This window comes from Saccostrea cucullata, unplaced genomic scaffold (assembly GCF_032062105.1).
Source record: "Saccostrea cucullata isolate Sc308-1 unplaced genomic scaffold, CSIRO_AGI_Scuc_v1 ctg139, whole genome shotgun sequence".
Lineage (NCBI taxonomy): Eukaryota > Metazoa > Mollusca > Bivalvia > Ostreida > Ostreidae > Saccostrea > Saccostrea cuccullata.
The window spans coordinates 132,883-158,838 of NW_026927936.1; the positions used below are offsets into that span (position 1 = coordinate 132,883).

At 32.1% G+C, this 25,956-nt stretch overlaps 1 protein-coding gene and 1 non-coding gene across 2 annotated transcripts; one reads left to right on the forward strand and one right to left on the reverse strand.

Moving 5' to 3' along the window:
* Positions 1 to 14,472: 14,472 nt before the first annotated feature.
* Trnat-cgu (transfer RNA threonine (anticodon CGU)) lies at positions 14,473 to 14,545 on the forward strand. Its single transcript has one exon. It is a non-coding gene; the product is annotated as a tRNA-Thr (tRNA).
* Positions 14,546 to 19,919: 5,374 nt separating this feature from the next.
* On the reverse strand, positions 19,920 to 21,451 carry LOC134275918 (proteoglycan 4-like). The gene has a single exon (XM_062758195.1). The coding sequence runs from the start codon at positions 21,185 to 21,187 to the stop codon at positions 19,976 to 19,978; it is 1,212 nt and encodes a 403-aa protein (XP_062614179.1). The 5' UTR covers positions 21,188 to 21,451; the 3' UTR covers positions 19,920 to 19,975.
* Positions 21,452 to 25,956: the final 4,505 nt, after the last annotated feature.

Genomic DNA, 25,956 nt, shown 5'->3' on the forward strand with positions numbered 1-25,956 from the left:
AATAGTCTACGTAGAAATTCGATCTTCTAACAAGTATCATTGCGAGGGTAAAGTAGTCCACTATTGTGTTGATGTCCTTGGTAGGATTGGCTTACTTCTGCCTGGGTGGGTGACGAACTAGAGAAATATGCCACCAGAGACCAGGAAAGCATAAACAAAAGTTCACTGACCATATAACTCAATCTACTACCCTGGTACCCTATGACATGGGCTTGGTCTCGCTTGTCATAACATGTCTTTTGTTCTAGACTACAATACCATAATATCAGGGACACTCCAACCTTGTTTGTGGAATTGATAAATGGAAAGTAAAGTAAATGGTTTAAACATGTCAAAATTGATTGCTATTTAACTTTTTTAAAATAGGGTTGGACCTTATTTTCTCCATTATTAGTGGTTTTATGCTTGTGTATTAAAATTCTTGGATTCCTTTGTTAATTTATTTAATAAGTTTTTTTTTCATGACCAATAAACAGATTGCTGTTACAGTAATAATTTACACGGTAAATATGCAAAACTAATACTAGTGCTTAACCTCTCTTGGTTTTGTATGTTCCTTTTCTTTTCTGCAAACAACACGCATTGGATGTGAATATTGCAAGTATAACCGACCTCATAAATTAACCTTACATTTGTACAATTGAAATTTAACTTTTTACATAACAAATCCCATATTCGGTTAAAAATGCGGATTCCTATATAAATAAACAAGAAATTAAATCTAACTCTCACGGATGATAAATTGAGAAACAGTATCAGTTTCAAAATGCTTAGGGTTGCATGGAAAAAAAATCAAGATGTAAACGAAACAGAATCGATTTCATAAACTCGGTAAAATATCTGAAAACATACTTTATTAGAAAAAAAAACTTGTAAAACATACCTTGCTTACACTTTTACCTACCTACTTACCTAGTCCTTGTTATTCCCGTGGCACAAAGGGCAAGGACTAGACTTCTCCACTTCCCTCTATCTTGAGCATTTCTCTCCATTTCTCCAACAGTTAGCTTGTGGTCTCTCATTTCTCTTTCAACAGTTCGTCGCTAGGTTTTCTTTGACCGACCAGCTTTCCCCTTCCCCTCTGGTGTCCATCAAAGTGCTACTTTGGTAATGTCTTTGGCTGGTTAAAGCCATAGCCATCTCCGTTTGTCAATCAAGTTCTCATACCGACTATGTTTGCTTTTTCATGGAGTTCCACATTGGTTATTTTATTTGGCCAGAAAATCCTCATCTTTCTGAGGAATCCGTTGTTAAGAGTACATTTTCTGGATATGTCTCCAGCATCTGCCCCATAGAGTAGGGCAGGCAGGACGCAGCTGTTATGAATTCTTATTTTTGTCTTTCTACTTGTGTTCTTGAGGCTGATGAAGGCATCCCTAGCTTTGGGTAGTTTGGTCTTTACATGTATATCTTGGTCCGCACCTCCATTTGGTGATACTTTGCTTACACTTTTACAAAGAATAAAACCTAAGTGTTACTTTCCTTACACTTTAACAAAGAATAAAACCTAAGTGTCTTCACAAAAAAGTATTCTATATCTCCAGCAAAGTTAATGATGAAAATCAAGAAATGTATGCAATCAACAAAATTTATATCCATTTTACAATTAACAGATTTATTTAAATCTCTTACACTGGGATTCAAATAAAGCAACAAAGTATGTGTCTAAAAATTATTTTTGAAAAGACAACCAAAAAATGTTATAATCATTATGTTATGTTCCAAACAAAGGACATCAAAGTTTATCTTAAAAAAGTAATATCTGCAGTTAACTAAATCTATCTAATAACGACAATGTTAAAAGATTACAACATGATTTAAATAAAGGCAGCGAAGAACATGTATATGTTGAATAATTAAGAATATTTTAACAAAGACAAACAATCCTAAAAACGACAATGTTATATTATGACAGTATATATATATCTGGAATAAAAGGAAGGAAATGTTATTTTAAAAATAAAGAATGTAATAACATAGCTAAGTTTACTCTATCTCACAGAAGAACAATGTTACAGTGCTGAAATTTGTTAAGTAATATTCCGCATTCTTTGAGTACGATCACTGAGTACTACTCACACATAAGTTGATGTTGCAGTGATTTCAACAACCTCGTTTAAAGTCAGCATTTCGTAATTTCTATGGTCATTATGATGTCTTTATATTAAGCAACTTTAACCTATTATTGGGTCATATTGTCGGGAAATTGTTTCATACCAAGTGTTAGCCCTTGGCTTTTGCTTTCAATTTGACTACGGAATGATCGATCTTTTTGATCAATACAGAGGGCTCATAGCGGAATTGGTCGGTCAGCAAGGATGCTTACCCCTCCAAGGCACCTGATCCCACGTCTGCAATTTTCAGAGGTCTGTTTTTATGCCCTATACACAGATTAATTTATATCGTTGATGGATTTTCTGAAATGGTACACTTTTTGTTACCTTAACCTGTTTCATTTCAACAAAGATCAGCAAAGTATACTTTTTAAAAAATTTAGGAAAGTCTGCACTATCCTTACTCTATTTTACAAAGGATAATGTGTCGCCTGCAGGGTGCAGTGGTTAGACCGTATGTTCTTTAGCCGAAGAAACAGGAATTCAGCTGTGGGAGACCAGTGCTTCGGATAAGACTGTAAAAACAGAGGTCCTGCATTGCAGGCATTGGCATGAACGAGAAATCTCGCTGCTCGTATGGCTTAAGTGCCGAATAAAATCTAAAATAGCAGCCCTTCAATCTCTGCCAGTGGTTATGTCTCAGTATGAGTGAAAATTCTGGAGGGGACGTCAAACATTAAAGAAACAAACAATGACAATTTAAAAAAATCTGCAATGTGTTTTAAATAAATGCAGGTAAATTACTAAATTATATGTTGAAATACTAAAGAATCTCTGAACAAAAATAAAATCATCTTAGAAACAACGTTTAAATTTTATACAATGTATCTTGAAAAAAGACCAGAATTTCCCGCATAGGAAATGATAAAAAATTAAGAAGTAACTATTCCCTACATACTAGTAGTAATTGAATATAAATATTAAAATGATCTGAAATAAGGTGCTTTTTTAAAAAGGAATACTTATAAACTTTTTATTTTCTAACAAAAAAAGAAAACCAAGAGAGGGATATTCATCAACATTTAAGAATTTTGAAAAAAATTCCCTACGATTAAAAATAAGAAGACAAACTTAAAAATTATTGCAAAGTATTATAAAACCATAATATAAAAATTTAAGAAATTATTTGATAAATAGAGGATTTTTGGCAAAGAAAAAATCTACATTGTAAAACATTTTTGTATATCTTTACAGAGCTATTCTAAAGGAGATCGAAAGACTGAAAAGCTTTTTTTAAGCAATTATTTGACAAAAAGAGGATTTTTATCTACATTGTCAAACATGTATCGGAGCTATTCTTAGACTTAAGCTTTCTAATTACTTTTCCAACTCTCTTTTCCAAAAAAAGCAATAACCAAATAAAAAAAAATGAAGAGAGAGAGAAGGGGAGAGCTCCCAGGCTACATGCAGCTTGTTCATTTTCATTAATATATTGTACTTTATATTAATTTTTTGAGCCACTACACTGTACTACTTTTGAAAACTTTACAAATATAGCTTTATATAAATTAAAAGCAAATCGATATTTAAAACTTGAAAGTTTTGTGAGGTTTTTACGATTAAATTTTTTTTTCAAAGAATTTATCAAAACGACAGAAATTATTGATAATGATTTCATATTTCCAAATATGTATGGTCAATAAATTCCTCTTTTTTTTTGTTTTTGTTATATTATGATACTGAATCGTGATAAAAGATAAATTGAAAAAAGAGAAAAAATTCGCTTTAAAATCTTCATAGACGTTAAAAATTCAATAAATCCCAGCAAGATTTATGACCTTTTATTAAAAGCCACAAAATTACTATTTAGAACATACGGAGTGAGTACGCCCCTCTTCCGGCAATAAGTCAGAAAAGAGGATGTAGATTTCGTGTCATTTTGTCGACATTCCCTCAATCTTCATGAAACCCAACTTTACGTCACCTTAATTAGATCCGTAATTTGGAAATAAACAGGCCAAAACACAATAGTTCTAATTACTGCTTCACCATCCCCCTGCATTAGGTCAATGTTATCGTAATTTGTAATTTTTGAGAGGAAGGATTTTGATTAAGTAATTTTAGAACCTTGTGTTTGTATTGCATTTACAACAAAGATGAGATTTTTAAATGTGTTATTTCATCGAATCGGAGTTTTCTTTTGATAAAATATCTTTTTTATTAAAATAATAAATGTAACACACATGCATCTTAATTGAGGAACAACTAATGACATATCGATAGATTTGTTGACTAAAGCAAAAATATTCATGTATAGATATAAACTTCATTTGATATTCTTTTAGACAATATAACAGATACAATGTCACAAAAGTTTACCAGTATATGTAAATCAACATGCAATACATGAAAAAGAGCAACAACAAAAAAAAACCCATGAAATTTCCAAATGCAATTACAAAAATCTACAAAAATATAATTACAACATTTTGTAAAAACATTATAAGAAATATAAAAAAAAAAACTTCGATGACAAAAATTAAAAAGACTCCTCAAGTCAAGAAAACAATACAGCTTAATTCAAACAATAACATATCCTTAGTTTGGGAAGATAAATGAAAAAGAACATAAAAAATAAATTAAAGAATAAGCTCGAGTAATGTTACGCACAACACAAGATATAATCACCAATATTTTATGGAGTGAAATTGGTTGATATATTATTTTTTTTGATATTTCATTGCTTACTCCTCCATAGCACCTGATTCTACCCCTGATGTTTCGACTTTGTTTTCTCTGCAATATAAGCATTTGGAACGGTAATATATACATGTATGCGTAAGAAAAATAATTCATGTTGTGGTTAGACAGATTTGCATTCATTTTGTTTGCATTGAAATTATACAGTACATCAGTTTTATTACAAAATGTTTTGAACATATTGAAACGCTTGTATCATTATTTATTCTTTTAAAAATAATTATGAGTGAAATAAATCCTCGTTTAAAGCTATAGCTTTGATATCGTTATACAGTCGTTGTTATAAAAATAAACAATACATGTACCCTAAAATTGAGTCGATTTTTGGCTGACGCATTTCATACCAACTGTTAGGACATTGTTTTTATGCTAAATTTGGCTAAGGAGTATTCCGTCTACCGTCTACCCAGGGCTCATAAGCAATGTGGCAGACCAACAAGGGATGCTTACTCCTCAAAGGCACCTGATCCAGATATGAGTTTTTTTTATGGGGCTGTATTTTATGCCCTCCTTAATTACAAGTACTGTAGATCTTGGTGGGGATTGGTGACTGTTCTTTATCTCCACATATTTCCATTTCTAAATTTTTTCTCTATAATAACCCTTTGAAAGTAAGCGGAGTTGATTTCCTGATAATTCTGCCGGAATGTAAATTAGGCAGGTCGATAGGTCAGCAGCTAAGGAGGCCTAATACGCATGCAAATCTCGTGCGCATCTGTCTCTGTGTCTGACGCTAAGGAGGCCAAATATGCATTTAAATCTCGTGCAGCTGCCTTTGTGTTTGACGTCAGTGTGCGAGGACTATTGAAATTGGCATGTTTAAAAAGTCCTCGTGTAATTTAAATCGATTAGTCTACATTCTTAATGTCTAAGTTTTACATAGGAATATTTTATTTCACAATGAAATGGCCAGGAAATATAAGGAATCACAGGTAGTGTAGATTCAAATTTGTTCAAATCATGAAGTATGCCATGGGACATAACAAGGAATATATAGGAAAAATATTTAAAAATCTTTTCTCCAGCAAACTGGGCTTCATGTGGCCCGTTATGCAAATTATCCCATGTTTCCCAAAATTGTTGATGCCCTGGCATAAAAACTCTCAAAACTGGGCCAGGAAAGATGAAACATGTGATTCCTTAAATATTTCATTGTAGGAGATAGTGCTTCGAGGAAGCACACATTATCTATGGTTCACATCATATACAGTGTATTATCTATGTTTATTGTCAAAATGTTTTAGTAAACTTATTCATATATATATATTTTAATTTAATCTTATTTCTGAACTTTATAGTCTTTATCTTGTTCTGTTTTATTTGTAAAACCAAAACTGTTTCTCTTCAAAAGTTTTTCTTAAATTATTTCAATTTAAACGTATGTTTTATTGCTTAGAACTATTATGATATTCCACAAAAAACTTTTTTACTTTTTTTCTAGAAATATCAAGTAAAGAAGTTAATAAGTTTATAATAAATTTTACACGCTAATTAAAAAATCTTCAAAATTGAATGAGATATACATGTATACAGAAAGTGCAAATCTAAGTATAATCTGCTAATCAAATACTTTTCAGCCATTAATATGTATATATACATGAAATTTTCTCATAGTATTCTAGAATATTTAATTTTTAGGTATTTCAATAATTTTCCTCAACCTCATCTTAGAAACATTATTTCGGTTAAAAATGCATAAGGAGGTGAAACATTAGGCAAAATATCAAGAGTTCAAATGAAAATTTCGATAAACAACATAGCAGATCCTCTGTTGAGACTTGTTGGACTATTGCGTTATTAAACCAATTAAAATATCATATATACAATGAAGTATCACGGACCCAAAACAAAGACACATCTGTATTTCCGGTGAGCTGATAGAATCGTTGTTTACGATCTACAACAGTTACCTCACCGGCGGTCATGTGAAAAAGGTTGATCACCTCATACATTAAGGCAGGCCATCTGAACAAGAATAACCTAAGAATTCTATCCAAGTCATAGGAAACATATATATTATCCCTAAGACTGGTCATCATAACAGTTGCATAGAAATTCTACCATCTTAGAATTCTAAGGTTATTCTTTTTTGCGCTGGTCTTTGTTAAAGTTGTTAAAGCTGTTCACTTAAAATTGTTAGAATAATATTTAAAAAATGAAAATCATACATCTTACTTTTAACGCATATCTTCTTAATAACTGTTACAATATTTTAATAATCGAAATAAAGTGAAATTATAAAGAGTAAAATTTGTATTGTAACAAACTAATGAATATCTTAAATCTCACCCTGAATATAAAAAAACCTTGAAAATAAAAATTCAAGAGTTTTAACAATTAGGTAAGAAAATCAAACGCCTTTACAAATATCATTTCAACAATTCTAACAAAGTAGGCAGAATAACAAATGAACATGGCAAACAGTTTTCAATCTCAACGTCTTAAAATCATACCTCACTAACTTCAGCATAATTCTATGAATAAAAAGCATTTTAGAATAGTAACCAAGTACGAAAACCTTACTTCACATCCAACTAAGATTCTCTAACTAAAAATAACTCAAGAAAAATTAACTGAAGTTTGAATTTCTGACTAGTAAAGAGAATCATTTACAGAACCGTTCAAACAGAAAAACATAAGAAACCTGACAAAATATTAAAAGTAAGACACCTTTCATTAAGAATAACCTCAGAATTCTAAAAAGAGATTCATATATCTCACACTTAATATAGGACCTCTAGATATAAATATACCTTCAAATTTGAACAAGGTACAGAGAATTGTACATCTAATAGTAGGTACACAACTTTTAAGGAATCATTCACTTCAACCTCAATTCATACCCTAATTAAGAATAACAGAAATGTAACAAAGTTTAAAAAACACCCAAAGTATCTCTCAATACATAAAAATGAGTATCAATTAGAATACATGTATCTCACTCTTAACATAGACTCTCGGCAGTAAGAAATAACCTGTAATTCTATATAAGAGCATGCTCTGCGTATGAGCAATTTTTATAAAGAGGAAGGTTATTGACAAAAAAGATGCTGGAACAGGAATATCAGCAGTCTAGTTTAAAATCATCATTTCGTAAGTTTTATGGTCTATAAAATTCTATTTAACGCTTGGAAACTAATACATTCTGTACATTGTTAAATGTCTTTTTTACATAAATATAAATGCATTAATTGATAAAGGCGCTAAATTGAACTTTTGTTAACTCGTTGCAACATTAAATGTCTACCAAACATCTTTCACGCGCAATGTTATACATTTTCTAAATAATTGCTTTGGAATTGCCATGTATAGTTTGATATTTGTCATTTTGTTGAATTGTTCATATAGTGTAAATATTGTTTCCCTTTATATATATCTGTTTTTTCTTTAATTTCAATATCATTATTTTTCAAAATATGAACATCAATCACTACATGTATTAAGTTTAATCACTTATCAGATTTTTACGTCTTAAGTTTAATTGTCTTTGTTTAAACGTCCAATCCGTTATTGGATTGTATGTTTTACGCCCTGACACTAAATATATTCTAGGGATTAACCAAGGATTAACAAGTAACAAGTACCCTGATTAATTACATACAAATGCGTTTCAACCCATCATAATTAAAAACAATAGTTAATCAGGATTGGAATGTTCTGGTCATGTTAGAACTATGCCATTCACTTTTTATCTGAGAAAAGAATATATTCTATAATCATTTTTAGAGAGAAAACATGTATAGACTCAAAACATATTTTTAAAGTTGACACTTATTGTGAAAAATATGTTTCATTGTTTAAAATCATAAAGCAATTTATTTAACCCGAGTGACTTTAAAAATTTTCTCCTTCGTCATGCTTTTTCAAATTCCAGAGATAATCGCAACGTTGAATTCGAGGAAGTGAGAGGCAAGGTGAATGAGAATATTATTTCAAGGCCTACTGCATTGTCATTCATAAAAGATATCGACGTTTTCGTGCAAGATGGTATTTAACTCTTCACAATTAAATCTAAGTGCAGAAACGTGTGTGTGATCGTTTTAAACATTCAACTGATTTGTATATATATTGTAATCTGCGTGTGTAAATAAGATCTTCAATTATAATGAATAGAAAACTGCTTTTGTTGTTCATTGCTTGATATTTTTATTATCAGATTCACTGAAGCGGTCGTATGATGGTTGCTAGTCGATTTAATCCAGATTACAACTCCCCAAGGTCACGTGATGGATGGACAGTTTGTTCTCATGTGAAAGGAAAATGGAAGATAAAGGACCATTATCGGGCACTGCTTTCTATGGAGTCATTATAAAGATGTCCCTTGGCCCCTTTGATACACACGTCGTACTAGAGGACATGCACACGCATTTGGAAACCTATAAAATTAGACCTGTATATTAATATGTGATGCAGTGTCGTATCATTATGATGTGTTCGGTTTTGTTGACATTTGCTATATATGAATATGTGTTATGGCATACTTGTATATAACTTGATGAAGTATTTTGAAATTTTGCCATAAAAATTGTGTTACATTAATTTTTCTAGCAAAATTGTGACCATGTATATATATCCATGTATCATATGTCAAACATAATAATATTTGTAAGAGTTTATTTGCTCCTAAGTTTTTAGTATCACCCCCAGTATTCAGTACAGTGGTCATTTGACATCTTTATTAATGTATGAGAAAGACATCTCACTATATTTCATAAAATAAATCTTAAAATGTTAAGGTTCATTGGTTTTATATTAATTAAATAACGTTCAGGACAAGTTTAAAGCCAACAACTTTTAAAGATAATTATTACAGTACTTCAAAGCTGTTGTTATCAATTTTCTCAAATATTACAGGATTTGTAACCATATACCAGAGTTTGAATCAATAAAACTCCAACAAGACCCATTATTATAATCCTTAGCACATAACACGCCACTGTGCACTTGCTTACATGTAAATGAACATCCTTGGCTCGCAGGCGTCGAGACAGCCAATCATATTCAGGAATGACTAACAAAATATATTTTAAACTATATTTTATTTCGAAGAATAAAATACAGACACTGAGTTGAGTTCAAACATGACTCAAAACAAGTATGAGACATGCTTAATAAATTAAAAAAAGAAAACAAGAGGCTTGCTATATACAATACAAGAAAACGTAAATATGAGGAAACAGTGTATAAATACTAGGACAAAACTCCTGGAAGCTGCTATATATTTCTGAAGTGATTTAAAGATCGCAGTATATTCTTGCAGTTAAATGATACGATCAAATAAAATATTTTAGTTAAGGAAGAGTGATGAAAAATTTATATCAACGGCTCCCAAAATAAGAACAATTCAGAACAAATTATCAAAATCCTGTCACAATTACAGTTAAGTTATTTTCAAAATTTATGGTAAATACATGACTGTATAGTGGACTACAGCCAAGTCGTAATCTTTTGTGCACTCTTTTGTTCCTTACGTTACCAGTATGAAAATATTGACGGATTTTATGATTTGCATTTTCAACAAATAAATAATGCAAATCATTTGCTTAAATATGCATATTGTATAAATATAGCCCTTTGATGAGGTCGATCCATAGATATATCAACTTCACAGAAAAGCATATCGACCGAGCACGAAGTGCGAAGTCGATATGCTTTTCTGTGAAGTCGATTTATCTATGGATTGACCGGATTAAAGGGCTACATTTATTATATTATTTTTCACGGTGATTGACAGAACAAAATTTGAAGATAAATGGAATAAGCCATAATTATAAGTTTTTCTCTTGTCTTTTTAACACTTAGAGACTATAGATCAAAATTAATTTGGGCTGTATAATGTAATTGTTTTTCCTTTATATTGATAGAGTAATTTAGGGAATTTTATAATTAAAAGAGCTACACTTGTTTTATTATGTTTTGTTTTGATTCTTAAAAAGCATCTCTAATATGTATTTCAATATAAAGTAGATCCTTATTCAAGGCACTCTTACGTCTTACAAATTACTGTATTACAAAACATCAGATTTAAGTTTATTTTTCTTTTTCAGTTACATCAAGTCATACACTGCATTCATTAAGCTATAATTGCTAACAGAAAAAAAAAATTTCCATTTTTTAGAAACATCATGTCGATATGCATTGCAGAATCTATAAATAGTAACACAAGTCTTTATTCTGTTATATACTAGTACTTGATCCTGTGATTAAGTTTGAGCCAATCAGAGAGCGTGGAATAAATGAGAAAAATAATATATGTATATATGCATTAGTAAGGATAATATTCAACAAAAACCATAGCTGCTAAAATATTGTCACGCTAAAAGTACAAAATTGCTATTTCGCGAAATAAGGTATCACGAAAATTTAGCGATCTACAGTAACATTTTAGATTTGACAATGAAGTCATCTGTAAGAAAAAACGGTTTTGTTGCCTGCTAACAACGGACAGGCTAAAATGGCCTAACTCAAATCTTTGAATACATCCTGGGAACAATTACTTTTTCATGCATTATGCAATAGTTTTTATACATTCATTGATTTTGGTTTAAAGAAATTTCCCCACTTAACTATACATACCAGCCTTTTCTTTATCCTGAGGTGTTGGAAGGCAAACAAACATTATTTCAAACTTGATGAATTTTCAACGGATATTTGCGTTTGCCCTATCAAAATAACAAGGATCGAGGACACGGCGGATATGACAAGTCAAGGGAAAATGCTTACTCCTTCATAGCACCTGAGCCAATCTCTGATATTTTAGACGTCCGTATTTGCTCTGCTCCTGCTTTGATTCAATGGCCTTAACCATGACCTTTGAGTCTGAATACTGTTCGTTTAATCCACACTTCATCTGATAACACCAGGTTTACTTGTTTTTTTAACGCTCCTTCAATTTTTTTTTTCAATCATTTTGAGACGTCACTTCTTGATGTCGAAGGGCTGCAAATTTTGACTTTGAGCCGTGAGTGATCCTTTCCGTGCCAGCACCTACAACGATACAGGACTTCATTTTATACGGTCTCATCCCAAGGACCATGCACAGTCTACACGTCCCTCAGTGGGATTCGAACCCGCGTCGTAAGGATTTAGTCGTTACTCAGCGACCAAAAATCTTTTTGTTCATAACTTAGACAGCCAAGTGTAAATTATATATATCAAAGCATCATGATATTGGAGGTTTTGGAATTAAATAACAAACAGTGATGAAATTCAAAAATCCAATCCAATCTGTAGTTTCGAAACACGGTTTTTTCACTTTTCCGAGTCAACCTACAGAAGAACCTACATGTTCCTTTATTTTACATTTTCAAACATTTGGGCATGCTTCATCAGTTCACTGTCAGACACGTAGAATGGGGGGGGGGGCACTCTTTTTCCAGAACATAACCTTTTCCTTTTGAAAACCTTCATTAAAAGCCTGGCTGCCCCTTTTGCCCAAGCTTTTAGGTAACATCGTAAAATCATGGTAATTTGGTCATGTTTTAGTAAAATTCGGTTGGGAAATGAAGTTGAAACAACATCAACAACCCAAACCCAAAATAGATTTTTCGAATGCTTTCAAGTAAAGTGTTTTTTTTTTCTAGCTGCCCTCCTCCCGGAAGGTACAGGTTTTTCGGATGAAACCATAAAAAGCAAGCTGTTGCTTCACCGTAGGCGTTGGCACGATAAAGAACCCTCACTGCTCAATGACTCTGATTGCCGAGTATAGGTACTTCCCCGACATACGATGACTCTCTATCTACATAAGTGGAAAAAACTCGAATGGGACGTTTAACAGATCAATCAATCTCACATTAGATCGTCTACATGTAGCTATTACGTCAGAGCTTTCGAAACAATAACGAAAAATAGTTAATACATGTACAGAGGCAAAACGAAAAATGAAAGTACTCAAAGTACAGAGCCGGGCTCATTTACAGAGTAGAATGAATTTCTTACATAAATCATACGTTTATATTGTATTAATTAACAGATAAATAAGAAGAATATCAGATTAAAAATTCCGATGAAAAAATTATTCTAAAACTGTCAATATAAATGATAAGACACTGACAGTGAGTTTTCAATCCTAATACCACGGTCCGATTTTGTCAGAATCAGAATTAATCAGGTACCGCAGCTGAATGTAAACAAACAGGCCAGTTTGGTTCCCTCTCCTGCTTTTCCTCGTATGTGTAGAGAGTTACGATAACACTGATTATCACAAATCCTTACGCTAATGAACTGTCATGTTCTTTGACTTAAGACTGAAGTTTTCAAAGTCATTACTACTAATGTTTATTTAGATAAAACTTCGTTTTATTTTGTTGTTTATTTAGCGTTTGCATTATCTCAAAAGCGGTTGAGAGTATATTTTTGCACGTAACTTTAAAATGGCGACTATGGGGTTGACTTCCTGTATTAAACAGGATGACATAAGCCGGCAATTGCTCTTTGAGCAATAAGCCCGGCTAATCACTGAAACCAATTCGATATTCAGTAGTTGGATATGGAATTTATAGCTCTTGTTTAAGCAAATATTGATGTTAATTACTTTTTTATATAGATGAAATTTATTTAGACTCCCTACCTGAAGGACTATGTTATCGTCAGAGAACAAAATGTCGGAGCTATTGTGGCAAGGACCATTCTATTTCATTTTTAGAATTTTGCTTTTTTATCCCTGCACGTTTTCCCTTCATATTTATATCTAGAGAAAACTTAATTAACTTTATCCAAAAAGTAAATATTCTTTTCTTGCTGAGTTCGTTCCCTCCTCCATGACAATTGTTCCATGCACCTCTGTGTTTGGAGACCTCTTATTGCTCTGCTTTCGAGAATTATTATATTAGCTCCTTCACGATAACTGCGATACTACACTTTTGCAGGGCAAAATAATAGCGGTTGGCGGAGTTTTTGTTGATAGATAATTAAATAACGTATTTTAAACAATTACTTTTACGTCATATTTCACCTAGCTGTAGATCTGTAGCGTTATGGTTTTATATAGTAGTCTTTGAGGTCAAAGACTACTATATAAAACCATAACGCTACAGATCTGCAGCTATATATTTCACCAAACTATATAATTTTACCATGAAAAAGAGCAGTACCACAGTTACCGTCAAACGGTCTATAATTGCTGCTTGTTATCTTCATAAACCTATTTCAGTTCAAAAATATTATGAATGATTTAAACAAATTTTACCCCTGTCCATATGGCGTTCCATAGGCTTCATTAAACTGATCATCTTGTGTGACGTCACGATATGACGTGAATGGATAAAGTTTCTGTGCAAATGTGACGAAAAGCGTACTATGTTGGCCTACAACTTCCATACAAACTATGCGATAACAGTTACTGTAATGTATTGTTAAACCAAGAAAAACAAAATAAAATACTTAGCATATTTCATAATCATATTTAAAATATACACTTTGCGTCTTAACATTACAATATTTACAGATAATAAAAAGAATTATCACTAAGTTACCGTTGGCGAGATAATAAATAATCATTTGTCTCACGTCTGTCTTTATCTGTATTGATAAAAGTTAGCCACGTATTTTTAAAGGAAATCTTTACTTCAATATTTGATTTTAACATCTGTGGGATATGTATATTGATTACATTTTTTTCGACCTCCAGTTTGAGATGGAAAACAGTCATATATCACAAGCCTTCATAGCTCAGTGGTTAGAGCACTGGTCTCGTAAACCAGGGGTCGTGAGTTCGACTCTCACTGAAGGCATATTATTTTTTTTTAAATATTTGTGAATTTTAGGACATCCGATCCTCAGCCAGGAAAGATAACACCAAAAATTAATATTTAATTTGAAATGCATATAAATGAAGCTTGAAAATGAATTTTTTTCATGCAACAATTTTCATTTTATTCATCTTTATACATTGTAATTAGATTCATGGTCTTTGGAAGTCTTAGAAAAGGTCCTATAAAAGTTGACATTTGTACCCTATAAAAGGTGAAAAAATTAATACAGTTTTAGAGAAATAAGATTTTCTTGAACCCAGCTATAGATACCAATGCTTATTAGCATGATATGAAATGAGAAGTGATTTGTGGTGTCTTGCATTGATAGCAAACGCCTTTTACACTATGTATTATAGAATACATGACAGAAATAGAAAACAAAAAATACCAAATAAGTATAAAAATCATGACAATTTCTCTGAATGCCTGGATACCTATCGGATACATTTACATAAATTTGTGGATTCAGAGATACTTTTATGAGTATTTTTGATTATTTAACTGCTAATTTTATAAACCTGAGGATCGGACTACCTTTAAAGCACTTTATTTATTATTTACAACAAAGTTATTAAAATGCCCACTTTTTATAATAGCATGTAAATGTAAATTGGACCATGCCTCAATTTACAATATGAACTTCACCATGCGACCCCCCCCCCCCCGCCTCGGTATGATTTTATTTTTATCTAATATGATATATAATTTATCTTATATGATAAACATTTACCTTCATTTTAATCATCTTATTTATAATGATTTCGTCAGATTCCGAGGGATTCACCACCAGGCTTTCAAGTTGTCCTGGATCCACTGGAGACTTCAATGCAACCTCCAGACCCCTGCCTTCTACTCCCCCCCCCCCCCCCCCCCCCCCGTTATGACATTTACCGTTCACAAAAAATATCTTTTATCTATTTTTATCATAAGATGATGTATTGATCGAATAGTATAGAAATTCAAAGATTTTTGATATTCTGCTTCATTGGTATTATGTACTCTACCATTAGATAAATGCAAATATTTTTTGGTAAATTGTTTGTAAGGTTTGAAATTTCTGTATCGAACGGTACCAAGTTTTAAGGTTAATTTCATGAGATTGAATATCATTATATACTCGTAGTTCAATTTTTGCAAGGCAGGTAAGACTTCTAGATCAAGGTCATGAAAAAATTTCATTTTCTTAAAGGTGTCATAGGTAATGTTAAGGCCATGTGTTCTCATTAAAAGCTTATTACCAATATAGAAGGCCGCCACTGAAGCGCGTGAATTAGTCGAGTTTTCGCGCCGTGAAAGGAGGTGTTCGAACACGGCCACGACTGACTTTATTAAAAAAAAATTATATGTAGCACCTGCTCCTTCGCCTTGAGTGCTAAACACCGTGAAGTGAAATGTGTGGGTCTTAAGAGGATGCTCACTCCTCCATGGCACCTGATCCCACCTCTGATGTTTCGGAGGTCCGTGTTTGCTCTGCTCCTAATTTGTATTGTTTTATGGACTTTGAAATTGAATACTGTTAATTATTTCCATATCCCTCTTAAAAATCGAGACACTCTTTCACGGTAGTCGTTTGCACGATAAAGAACCCTCACTGCATGCTCAATGGTCCTAGGTGCCGAGTGAAGGTTTAAATATCAAAACCCTTCACTTCACTATAAGAGTTATAAATTCCTAAATGGGCTCTAAAACAACATTCAATCAATCGATCAACCAATGTAGAACTTGTAAAAGGAAGGTTAAAATTACACATCATGAGGTCATAGTCTCATAGTGCTTTTGGAAAATTCTTGCACACAAAATGCACACAAGAAATATAAATGTCATATTTTCTCCCATTCAAAAATTATGACCATGATAAAATACTTGTGTTCTAAAGCAGGTCAAAGAGGTAAAGCAACGAAGTACCGAAATCGGTCCCTTCATCGAATCTTGAAGAAAAATCAAGTGTCTTTCATTAAATGTTATGCAGTTTCCCTTTTATTTCCTTCTACCACCTGCTTTTATCGCATATTAAACAGTTTTGATCAAACAAGATACTTGTATTGCATTATAAAAGTTTCATTTGTCAATTTGGTGGAAAGTGAATTAAATTCTTTTGAAGTCAAGACATGGGGTTAAAAAATCCATATGTGAAATATCCTAAGAAAGTTAATATATATTTTTTATTCAAATAGTATATCAAAATTTAACTCTCTTTTTGACAGATAGACAGATAGGCAAATGAAATGCCCCTCTTTGCGAAAATGAGAGACTAAAATTATCAGCTTAATTTCCGATCGTCCTATTTGCCATAAAGCACGAGTCTTCATCTTTGAAAACAGGGAATAAGATGATTGCTGAATGAAACATACTATGGTGGCATATTTCTGCCCCTACATACAAGATAAGTTACGTTCACATGCAACATAATTATGTAGACATGCAACATATTTATGTCAACATGCAAGTTAATTATGCTGACATGCAAGTTACTAATCTTATAAGAAAATATAATTTTAATATGGGTAAATTTACTAACTTACGCCGGTATCTGACATTGTAAATGCAAGATGCAACATTACTATGTTGACATGCAACTTATTTATGTCAACATGCAAGATGATTATGTAAACATGCAACTTATTTATGTCAACATGCAAGATATGTATGTTGATATGCAACTTATCATCTTGCATGTTGACATTAATATCTTGACATAAATAAGTTGCATGTTCACATAATTATCTTGCATGTTAACATAAATAAGTTGCATATCTACATAATTAATCCTCATGTTGACTTAAATATCTTGCATGTTAACATAATTAAGTTGCATGTTGACATATTTATCTTGCATGTTGACATAAATAAGCCGCATGTCTACATAATTATGTTGCATCTTGCATCTACGATATCAGATACCGGCGTTAGTAAGTAAATTTACCCATATTTAAATAATATTTTCTTATAAGATTGGTAATTTGCATGTCAACATAATTAACTTGCATGCTGACATAAATATGCTGCATGTCTACATAATTATGTTGCATGTTAACATAATTTATCTTGCATGTAGTGGGTAGAAATATGACACCATTTTAAAGTGATGTTTTACCAAACCTTTCTTTTATTTTGACGTTGGCCTATTTTCTTAATGTATCAGAATCTTTGATGTAACAGTGAGTGTTCTACTTCAAATCATCAATATCCTTAAAAAGAAACAATAATAGCAATCCCTCAATGACAGTCCATAAATTATGGGATTTACGTAATCCCTCTCCCCTTTAGTGTAGAATGGTCACATATGTCTGGACACTCTCTGTTACAATGGTTAGGTATTGAAATGAGGATTAACTTTAATAAAAGAGGTAACATGCTGGAATTATTACACGAAGTATCTGTAGATTTATAAAGAATTATAAAGAATGAAAAACGCCCATGTATTTGTTCTTTTATACATCATCTTAATGCAAAATCGGTTTGAACTTTAACTTTATATGATATTCTTCTTTTTAAAATTGATCTTAAGTCAGTTCTGATAAAGCTTCTTTGTTTGAAATTAGAGAAAAAAAAATAGATTTTTGGTGGTTCACATTGGATAGATTGTATCACCCTTAATTCAAATAAGCATCTTCATCATCAAAAACTTTCCTTTGATCTAAAATTTCAACGTTTATAGGTCAAACATTTATTAAATAGGCAAAGATTGTGTTCGCATTCAACTTATCAAAGTCATTTTGGACATCTAAAACAATGAGAAAAAAATTCAATAAACCAAGAGGTTGACAATTTGAAAGCAGTGTTTTGTGGAGATGTAAATTCGTGCGTAAGGGTGACCTTAGAAATCAACGAACATTACTCCCCCCCCCCCCCCCCCCCCCCCCCCCCCAGTCCAACATTAACAAAGACGGTTCCAAAGAAAAGTGATCAAATTGATACTAAATTATTAATATGATTGAGAAAATTAAGTTTTAAATTCTTACTAGTCCTTGCTATCAACATTTCCCATTAACCCATGATAGACAAGATGTCAGGTTACAGAGTGTGAGTAGTTTGTCAATCCACTGAGGAAGAGTACATCGTATCTTTGCCTGTTTATAATAGTCTCATACATGTATAAGTCCATTTTTTTGGAGAACATGACCGGTTGACAGGTATGCTCACTCATCTTTGGCACCTGATCCCACCTCTGATGTTTTAAAGGTCAGTGTTTGCTCTAGTCCTTATTTGTATGGTTTAATGGACTTTTGAGCTTGAATACGGCTTGATGTTTCTAACAGATATCTTTCATGCAAAATATGGTTTCTAATGTAAAGCACAGTTTTGGTGTCTCTAAAACAGTCTTATTTTTATACCAATTTAATTACTCATACGTAAATTTCCAGGTTCCAGTAAACTGAAGATCATTGATAGATTTGTTATTCAAAGAATCTAAGGAGAGCAAAGATACCTCTATGGAACAAAAATTTATTCACTCATTGACATGTTTGAAAAAATTCAATTTCTACACCAGATCTTTTTATTGTCTTCATCATCGTTTAATTTCTAATCATCTTCATCATTGTCGTCGTCGTCGTCATCATCATCATCTTTGTCAAAAAGAGCAAACAAATCCTGCAATGAGAAAAACAGTGTGATAAATACAAAGCAATTACCAGCAGGAAACCTGCATATGGTTAATCTTTATTAACGTTTGTACAAAAAATGCTTCTTTATTTACACACCTGCTCAATCTGCATTGTAATATATTCACAGTTAATAAAAATTTGATAATTACAACACCATTTATTTTGACATTATTCGTATAAAATCTTTTAAACAAAGAATCAAAAGTTGTAGCCTTTGTTTTCTTTGTTAGCAAGTTGTTAGAACACTTATTTCATTCATGAATATTCAACTCAGTTAAAGTATCGAAGTTTCTGATTTTAAGTAAAGCATTGATAAATATAGATTAATTGATAAATATTAACTTTTTCAGTATTATAGACATGTAGAAATAAGTATTCTAACGAAGCAAAAAATCAAACAACTCATTTCCTGGTATAACAAATATTTTATTGTATGTTTAAAAAATGTTTGTTTTGATTTCACTAATGTCTGGTAATCAGAAACTTCGATGGACAATTCATTTGATTCTTTAACAACCTGAAAAAAAAATACATAAAAGAATCAATATATTCAGAGACCATTCCTTATAAAGGTTATACCTAAAATAATGATAAAACAAACTTGATAAATTGAGTTGTATTGATAAGAAATGCATTAACTTAAATTATAAACATACATGTATATATATATATAATTAGAACAAATGAAAGATTCTTGTTTTCTTTTTACTGAAAAAAAAGATGATCTTCAATTAATTTTTTGGGATATAGATATAAAAAGTTTATACAAAAATTACATACTTTGTATTTCCATATCTTTATATTATTCTTCTCCAGGCGTTAAAGTTGTAAAATGAAAAGGAGGCGTTGTTCCCAGCAAAGGTTGAGTGGTAAAATCCATCGGGTCAAAACAGTCATCCTCGGTATATTTGATAACTCCGTCTTTGCCACAAAATGCCGAAACACATCTATGGCCGGATCTTGTCTTCAATTCAGCTATCTCGACTCCAGGTGGATAAAAATTACCGGATCCTGGGGCGGTGCACCCTGGTGGTAAAGGTGGCGCTGTTACAGGTCTTTTTGTGGTCGTAGGGGGTTTAGGGGGAAAACCTGATAATACACAATCCTCCTCCTTATAGATGATAACGCTATTTTCGCTGCAGTAAGCCAATTTACATTTTTCACCGGATTTTGTTTTCAATTCCGGAATTTCCATACCAGGTGGATAAATTACGTCAGATCCGGGAACAGGGCATCCATAAATTGGATTCTTTGTTGTTGATTTCGGTTTTCGTGTGGTAGGTTTCGGTTTTTGTGTTGTTGGTTTAGGGGGATTACTTGATACTTCACAATCTTCCGCCTTATATACGATGACGCTATTTTCGCTACAGTATGCCGATTTACATTTCGTCGATAATTCTGGAATTTCCATGCCAGGTAGATAAACAACATCAGATCCTGGAACATGGCATCCATAAAATGGATTCTTTGTCGTTGGTTTTGGTTTTTGTGTGGTAGGTTTCGGTTTTTGTGTACTTGGTTTTGGCTTTTGGGTGGTAGGTAACGGTTTAAGTGTTGTAGGTTTCGTTTTCTTTGTTGTAGGTTTCGGTTTTCGTGTCGTAGGTTTTGGTTTTGGTTTTGTTGTTGTAGTCGGTTTTCTGGTGGTCGTTGGTTTAGGTTTAGGGCGACGCTTTGGCAACTTTACCTTATTCTTTTTGCATTTGCATTTCTCCCACTTCTTCTTCTTTCCATAGAGACACTTGAATTTAAAGCATTGCTTTTCTATGAAAAATCTCCCCTTGAAATGCTCCCGTTGGTTCAGCTTTATTCCTATCAAACAACAAACTCCTTTCTTCGTACGAAATTTCATAACACATCCGTCATCGTCGCGAGGTGTCGATGCAGTTATGTTGTTGATCAAAGAACTCGCTTCTTGGCATTTTTCATTCATTTGATTTGCAGAAACGGGAAGTGATATAATGCAAAGAAAACTCAGAATGCAGACGCCAATGAATAGTACTGACTGCGTCTGCATCTTGAGATAACTTATTATTTGGGATGGCAGTGTTCAAATTTATAATCATATTATTGCAAGATGTTGTCTTTCTAATCCACTTTTGACGTATGGATTGTTTTAATTCCCTCTTTGTCCCTCTCCACCTTTCATCCCACATTCTGTCTTTTAACAGAAACATAAAACTTTTTCCTTCAATATATAACAGTTCTTTATTACGATATCTTTGAAGTTCTGAAAAGATATGCGTCAATTCGTTAAATACGTACCTACACGTAAACTTAATGGGAAATGTAAATGCAGTCAATATCTGAAAAAAAAAATCCCAGTTTTTAAGTAACTCGGATTCGGTTTGTAAAATGACCTAGGATTATGACCAAAATCAATAATATATTTCCTGCGTTCAGTTCGTATCTGCATAATATTTTCTTTAAGAGAATTATAATTCGAGTATTTAATTTTCTTATGCTAAATTTTTAAAAGTATCTGAGATCCGTTTTAAAAATTGAATTACAACTAAGTTCAAAACAATATTTAATAAAAATATTCTACATTAATAGTCTCGCTTATAAGAATATGAGAAATATTTTCAGTCCTATGGAATTTGGAAAAGTTGTTTGTCTTTCCTTTTGAAAAACACGGCCCTTATTCTTATTATTTAGTTCTTAGCAAAATAAATAGTTTTCAACAACACGTAAGTACATGTATCTATATATTAATCTGTTCATATAATATAAAATTAGAAAATTGTATTGCAAGGGAGGTAACTCCTACAATTCATTATTTGGGCGTGGCTATTTCTTGAGGGCGTGTTCATCGATGCAACCTTAGATTCGCTTCATCGGTTCATTAACCAACGCGAGTAATAACAATTACTCCGATTACAAATAACCAAACGACCTATGACGACCAGTGACATGGAAATCTTTGAATACCGGAAAGCCAGATGAACTGGATTCTTTTAAATATTTTATTTGAATATAAATAATATACATTTTTATAATTTGCAAACCATTATGTTAAAAAACACAATATTTATTACACTCAAACAACCACTGTTTTTTTTTAAAATGCCTGATTGGGTAAGATTTCATCCGATAAAGCAATGTACCGAGGACAATGGCTCTTGTGATTTGTTTACACGGATCCTTATAGTGTTTATCAATACGTCAGTCTAGCGTATTTCTAAAGATGCATCGAGTGCAAGATAGTTTTTAAACAAACAACTCTTCTTCAAAATATAGTGCCATAACCATTCCAGTCAGTATATATAAAGGAAATGTATAAAAGTCAAATGTCACCATATTTTATATTCAGACCAATTCATTTTAGTCTCCTTTTGACATCGATCGACATTTAGATGTCAAAGATTCTGAAAATTCACCAGCTGAAAAAAATAGGCTCGAGGCTATGCCCCAAACCTTAATTTGGTCTAGGAGTAGCCTTTGAACTTCTGCCCTGTATTTGCTTCCAAATCATAAACCTCCTATAAGGACGCCAATATCATAATACAATGTACTTCTACATAAAACATTTGGGGATAACTTTTTAGAGGATTGAAAATCTCAACATAACGGTACTTATAGATTTCTTAAATATTTGTTTTTGAAATACTGTATGACGACACTAGATGACTATCAATCGGTTAAAAAAGAGTAGAGAGAGAGAGAAGGAGAGAGAAAGAATGGTGAAAGAAGAATAAGAGAGTAAGTGTGTGAATTGGAGGGAAGGGAGCGTGAGTGAGGAGAAAGTAAATAAATGATGAAGGAGAGGAAGAAAATGAAGAGGACAGAAGAGATGGAGAACAAAGATGGAAGTGGAAGGGGGGAAGAGGAGAGCAAATTGCAAAGACAATCCGAAATAAAGTAATTTAATAAACAGAGCAAACAGGGAATCTGAAAGAACCGTGCGTGGGATAAGGTAATAACATAGAAAAAGAAGCATCCGTGTAGACCTTTCAAACGGTCATAATCGGGTAGAGAAGAAAAAGAAATTCATATTCAATATATATATTGAAAATAATACTCTGATTATTTGTATGAAAAACGCCAGTCTACATTTGTAAAACGAGAAATTGTTTTTGCAACATGACTATGGCAATTGTTGATCCTAAAGATGATAGTTGTTGACTTTTATAATTCACTGATTTGTCGAAAGTCTGTTTCGGTTTAAAAAGTATTTGCATGAAGATCATGCTATTGGTACTGAACAAGTTGGAGACCAATAGTCATTAAAGCTATATTGAGTCAAAAATAAGAAACGATGACGATAGAAAAGTTTAAGCTATCACATTGATCAAAACATTTAGTAATTAGTATAATCAAATATGATCAGGTTCCACTGAGTCTTATTTGGAGTTCAATTAGGTGTAAACTAGAAACATAGATTGGGTGAAATGAAAAATATGGAGATAAAGAACAATATTCAAGCTCTAATGACCATTAAGCAATACAAATTTGGAGCAGAGCTATCAAGGACCTACAAAACATCAGAGTTGAAATCAGGTGCAGTGGAGGGGTGAGCATCCTCTTGTTTCATCCACTTGCATGTGAATAAACCACCTCGTTTCAGTAACTGTTCATAAATAGAGCGTGTTCTTGCCTATCAATTTTACTGAGATATAAACCCCGTATGCAGGTGATAAAGGTATATTGCTGGATAAGTAAGGGAAGCTGACGATTGAAAAGTTAAAGTCGTCACGCTTATTTTAAAGCTTGGTTGTTAGATTACCATTATCATCTTTTTCAAGTAAAATATCCAAATATGAAACAATTATGTCAGATTCTGTGGTATATATTTATTTCGAGTTCACCGGGATATATCGTGTCAACATAAGAATGGAAATAACAATTGTTCATTGACATTACATGGTCGATATATCTAAATATCCAGTTGATGGCCAAAGCAATTGCTTTCTTCCTTTCTTGTATAAGATTTTAGACAAATTCTGCTTCACATGAATACAAAAATAGGTCTGCTAATAACAGGACGTTTGATGACCTGGTCTTCAAAAACCACATAGATATTATCATCAGAGAACCCTATAATCTTGTTAAAATCAACTTCAGAGTACTTGTGTGTACTTTCAGATTGTTTTTTTTAAATAACTTTGCAAATGATCAATGACAGGGTTAGTAAATAAATGATTTCCACTTTTATTTTAAAAAGCAGATGCCAATGATATAAAAAAAGAAGCCTGGACTTAATTTTATCGTGGGGGTGGTTGTATGTAAAGTTGAGAAGTCGAGAGTTTTTATGTTGTTGGTTTTGGTAAAAATTTTCAAAAGTGCATTAGAATTGTTAAGTAAACCACTTCTCGAATATATTGTTGCACAGTACTCCTGAAGTTTCTCCTTCATTACTGTAATATAAGAAAATATTCATTGTTAAAGACCTCATGGATAAGCGTTATATATCAAATTGAATGTCCCAGCCAGGGAATTCTTCATAAGAATACAAGCATTTTCCAAGCATTAACGTCAAAAAACGTCGTACCTCAATAACGTGTGTTTCAAATAATTTCGATAGCCTAGTATACTCTTTCCTACGAAAAAAATCTCTTAAAGGATTTTTTAATATGTCCACGTTTTACCTCTTTTAATATTTTATAAACACTGCAATTTTAAAAACAACTACTTTTGAGATTCACTAAAATGAGCGTTACAGTTGTCATAATACGAAGAACATGTTTCGGTTCCATTATATTTTACTGTACGTTTTTATGTTTTAGATTGAAAATGCCAAAAAAAAACCCACTAAATACAGAAGTATTTTACTATAACGTCTTAAAGCTTTGCCCTACTGCCATTAGGTATAGTTCCTTTTTAAAGATTTCTGATTGATAAATTATTTTTTCTATATCTTTTACACAGTCCGTTTCTGATTTTAATCATAGCTTCTGTATTCTATTTGATATTGATTTTTAAAGAAGTGTTTGAATAAAATGTTCCTAATAATTAATCAAAATGTAATTTAATGTCTCTATTATAGAAATATGAAAAAGTTGGTTGACATGTTATCCCTCCTGACAAGAGAAATATAGCATTTACTTTATGGTTTCAATGTCAAGTGATTGACAGTAAGCCTTTTTTTGATAAAGCGTGACATATTTTAGAACAATTATTAACATATTATCGCATGAAACTTCAAAACAGTTATGTTCGGACACTAGTATTTTCTAGTTGCTGTTTTTATAGAGGAGATAAAATAGGAAGAAAAACCTGTTGCTATGTTTTATATAAAAATCTTTTGAAATTTAATCAAATGTCAGTATCAGCAAATATGTTCAATAAAACACAAATTCTGAATCATGAAAAAACTAAAAACTGTAAATGTATTTGATGATATTTGAAAATCTGATAATTTAAAAGATGATAAGAATTATAAGGACGTGAAGTCCATCAATACATTACATTTTGTCATGTTGAAAATTTTTGAACTCACCAGATGGCAGTGAATACAAAATTTACAACATGACAACTTTTGTATTTACTGCAATTTGGTAAACATGACAATTTCCTGAAGAAATGAATGTCAAAATAGAAGATAAATATGATTCAGAAATCTTGTTTAAAGTCAGCATTTCGAAAATTCCATGGTCGATATAATGACTCGTCATGCAGCAAATACAATATTCTATCATCAAGTCGAATACTGATTGATAATATTCGTACAAATTGTAAGATCATTATTTACACACTGAATTGTTCATGGAATTTTTTGATTGCCAGATCATGACAAGGAGAACACACCGGTTGTGACTGTCGACAGTAGATGATCCACTTCTCTAT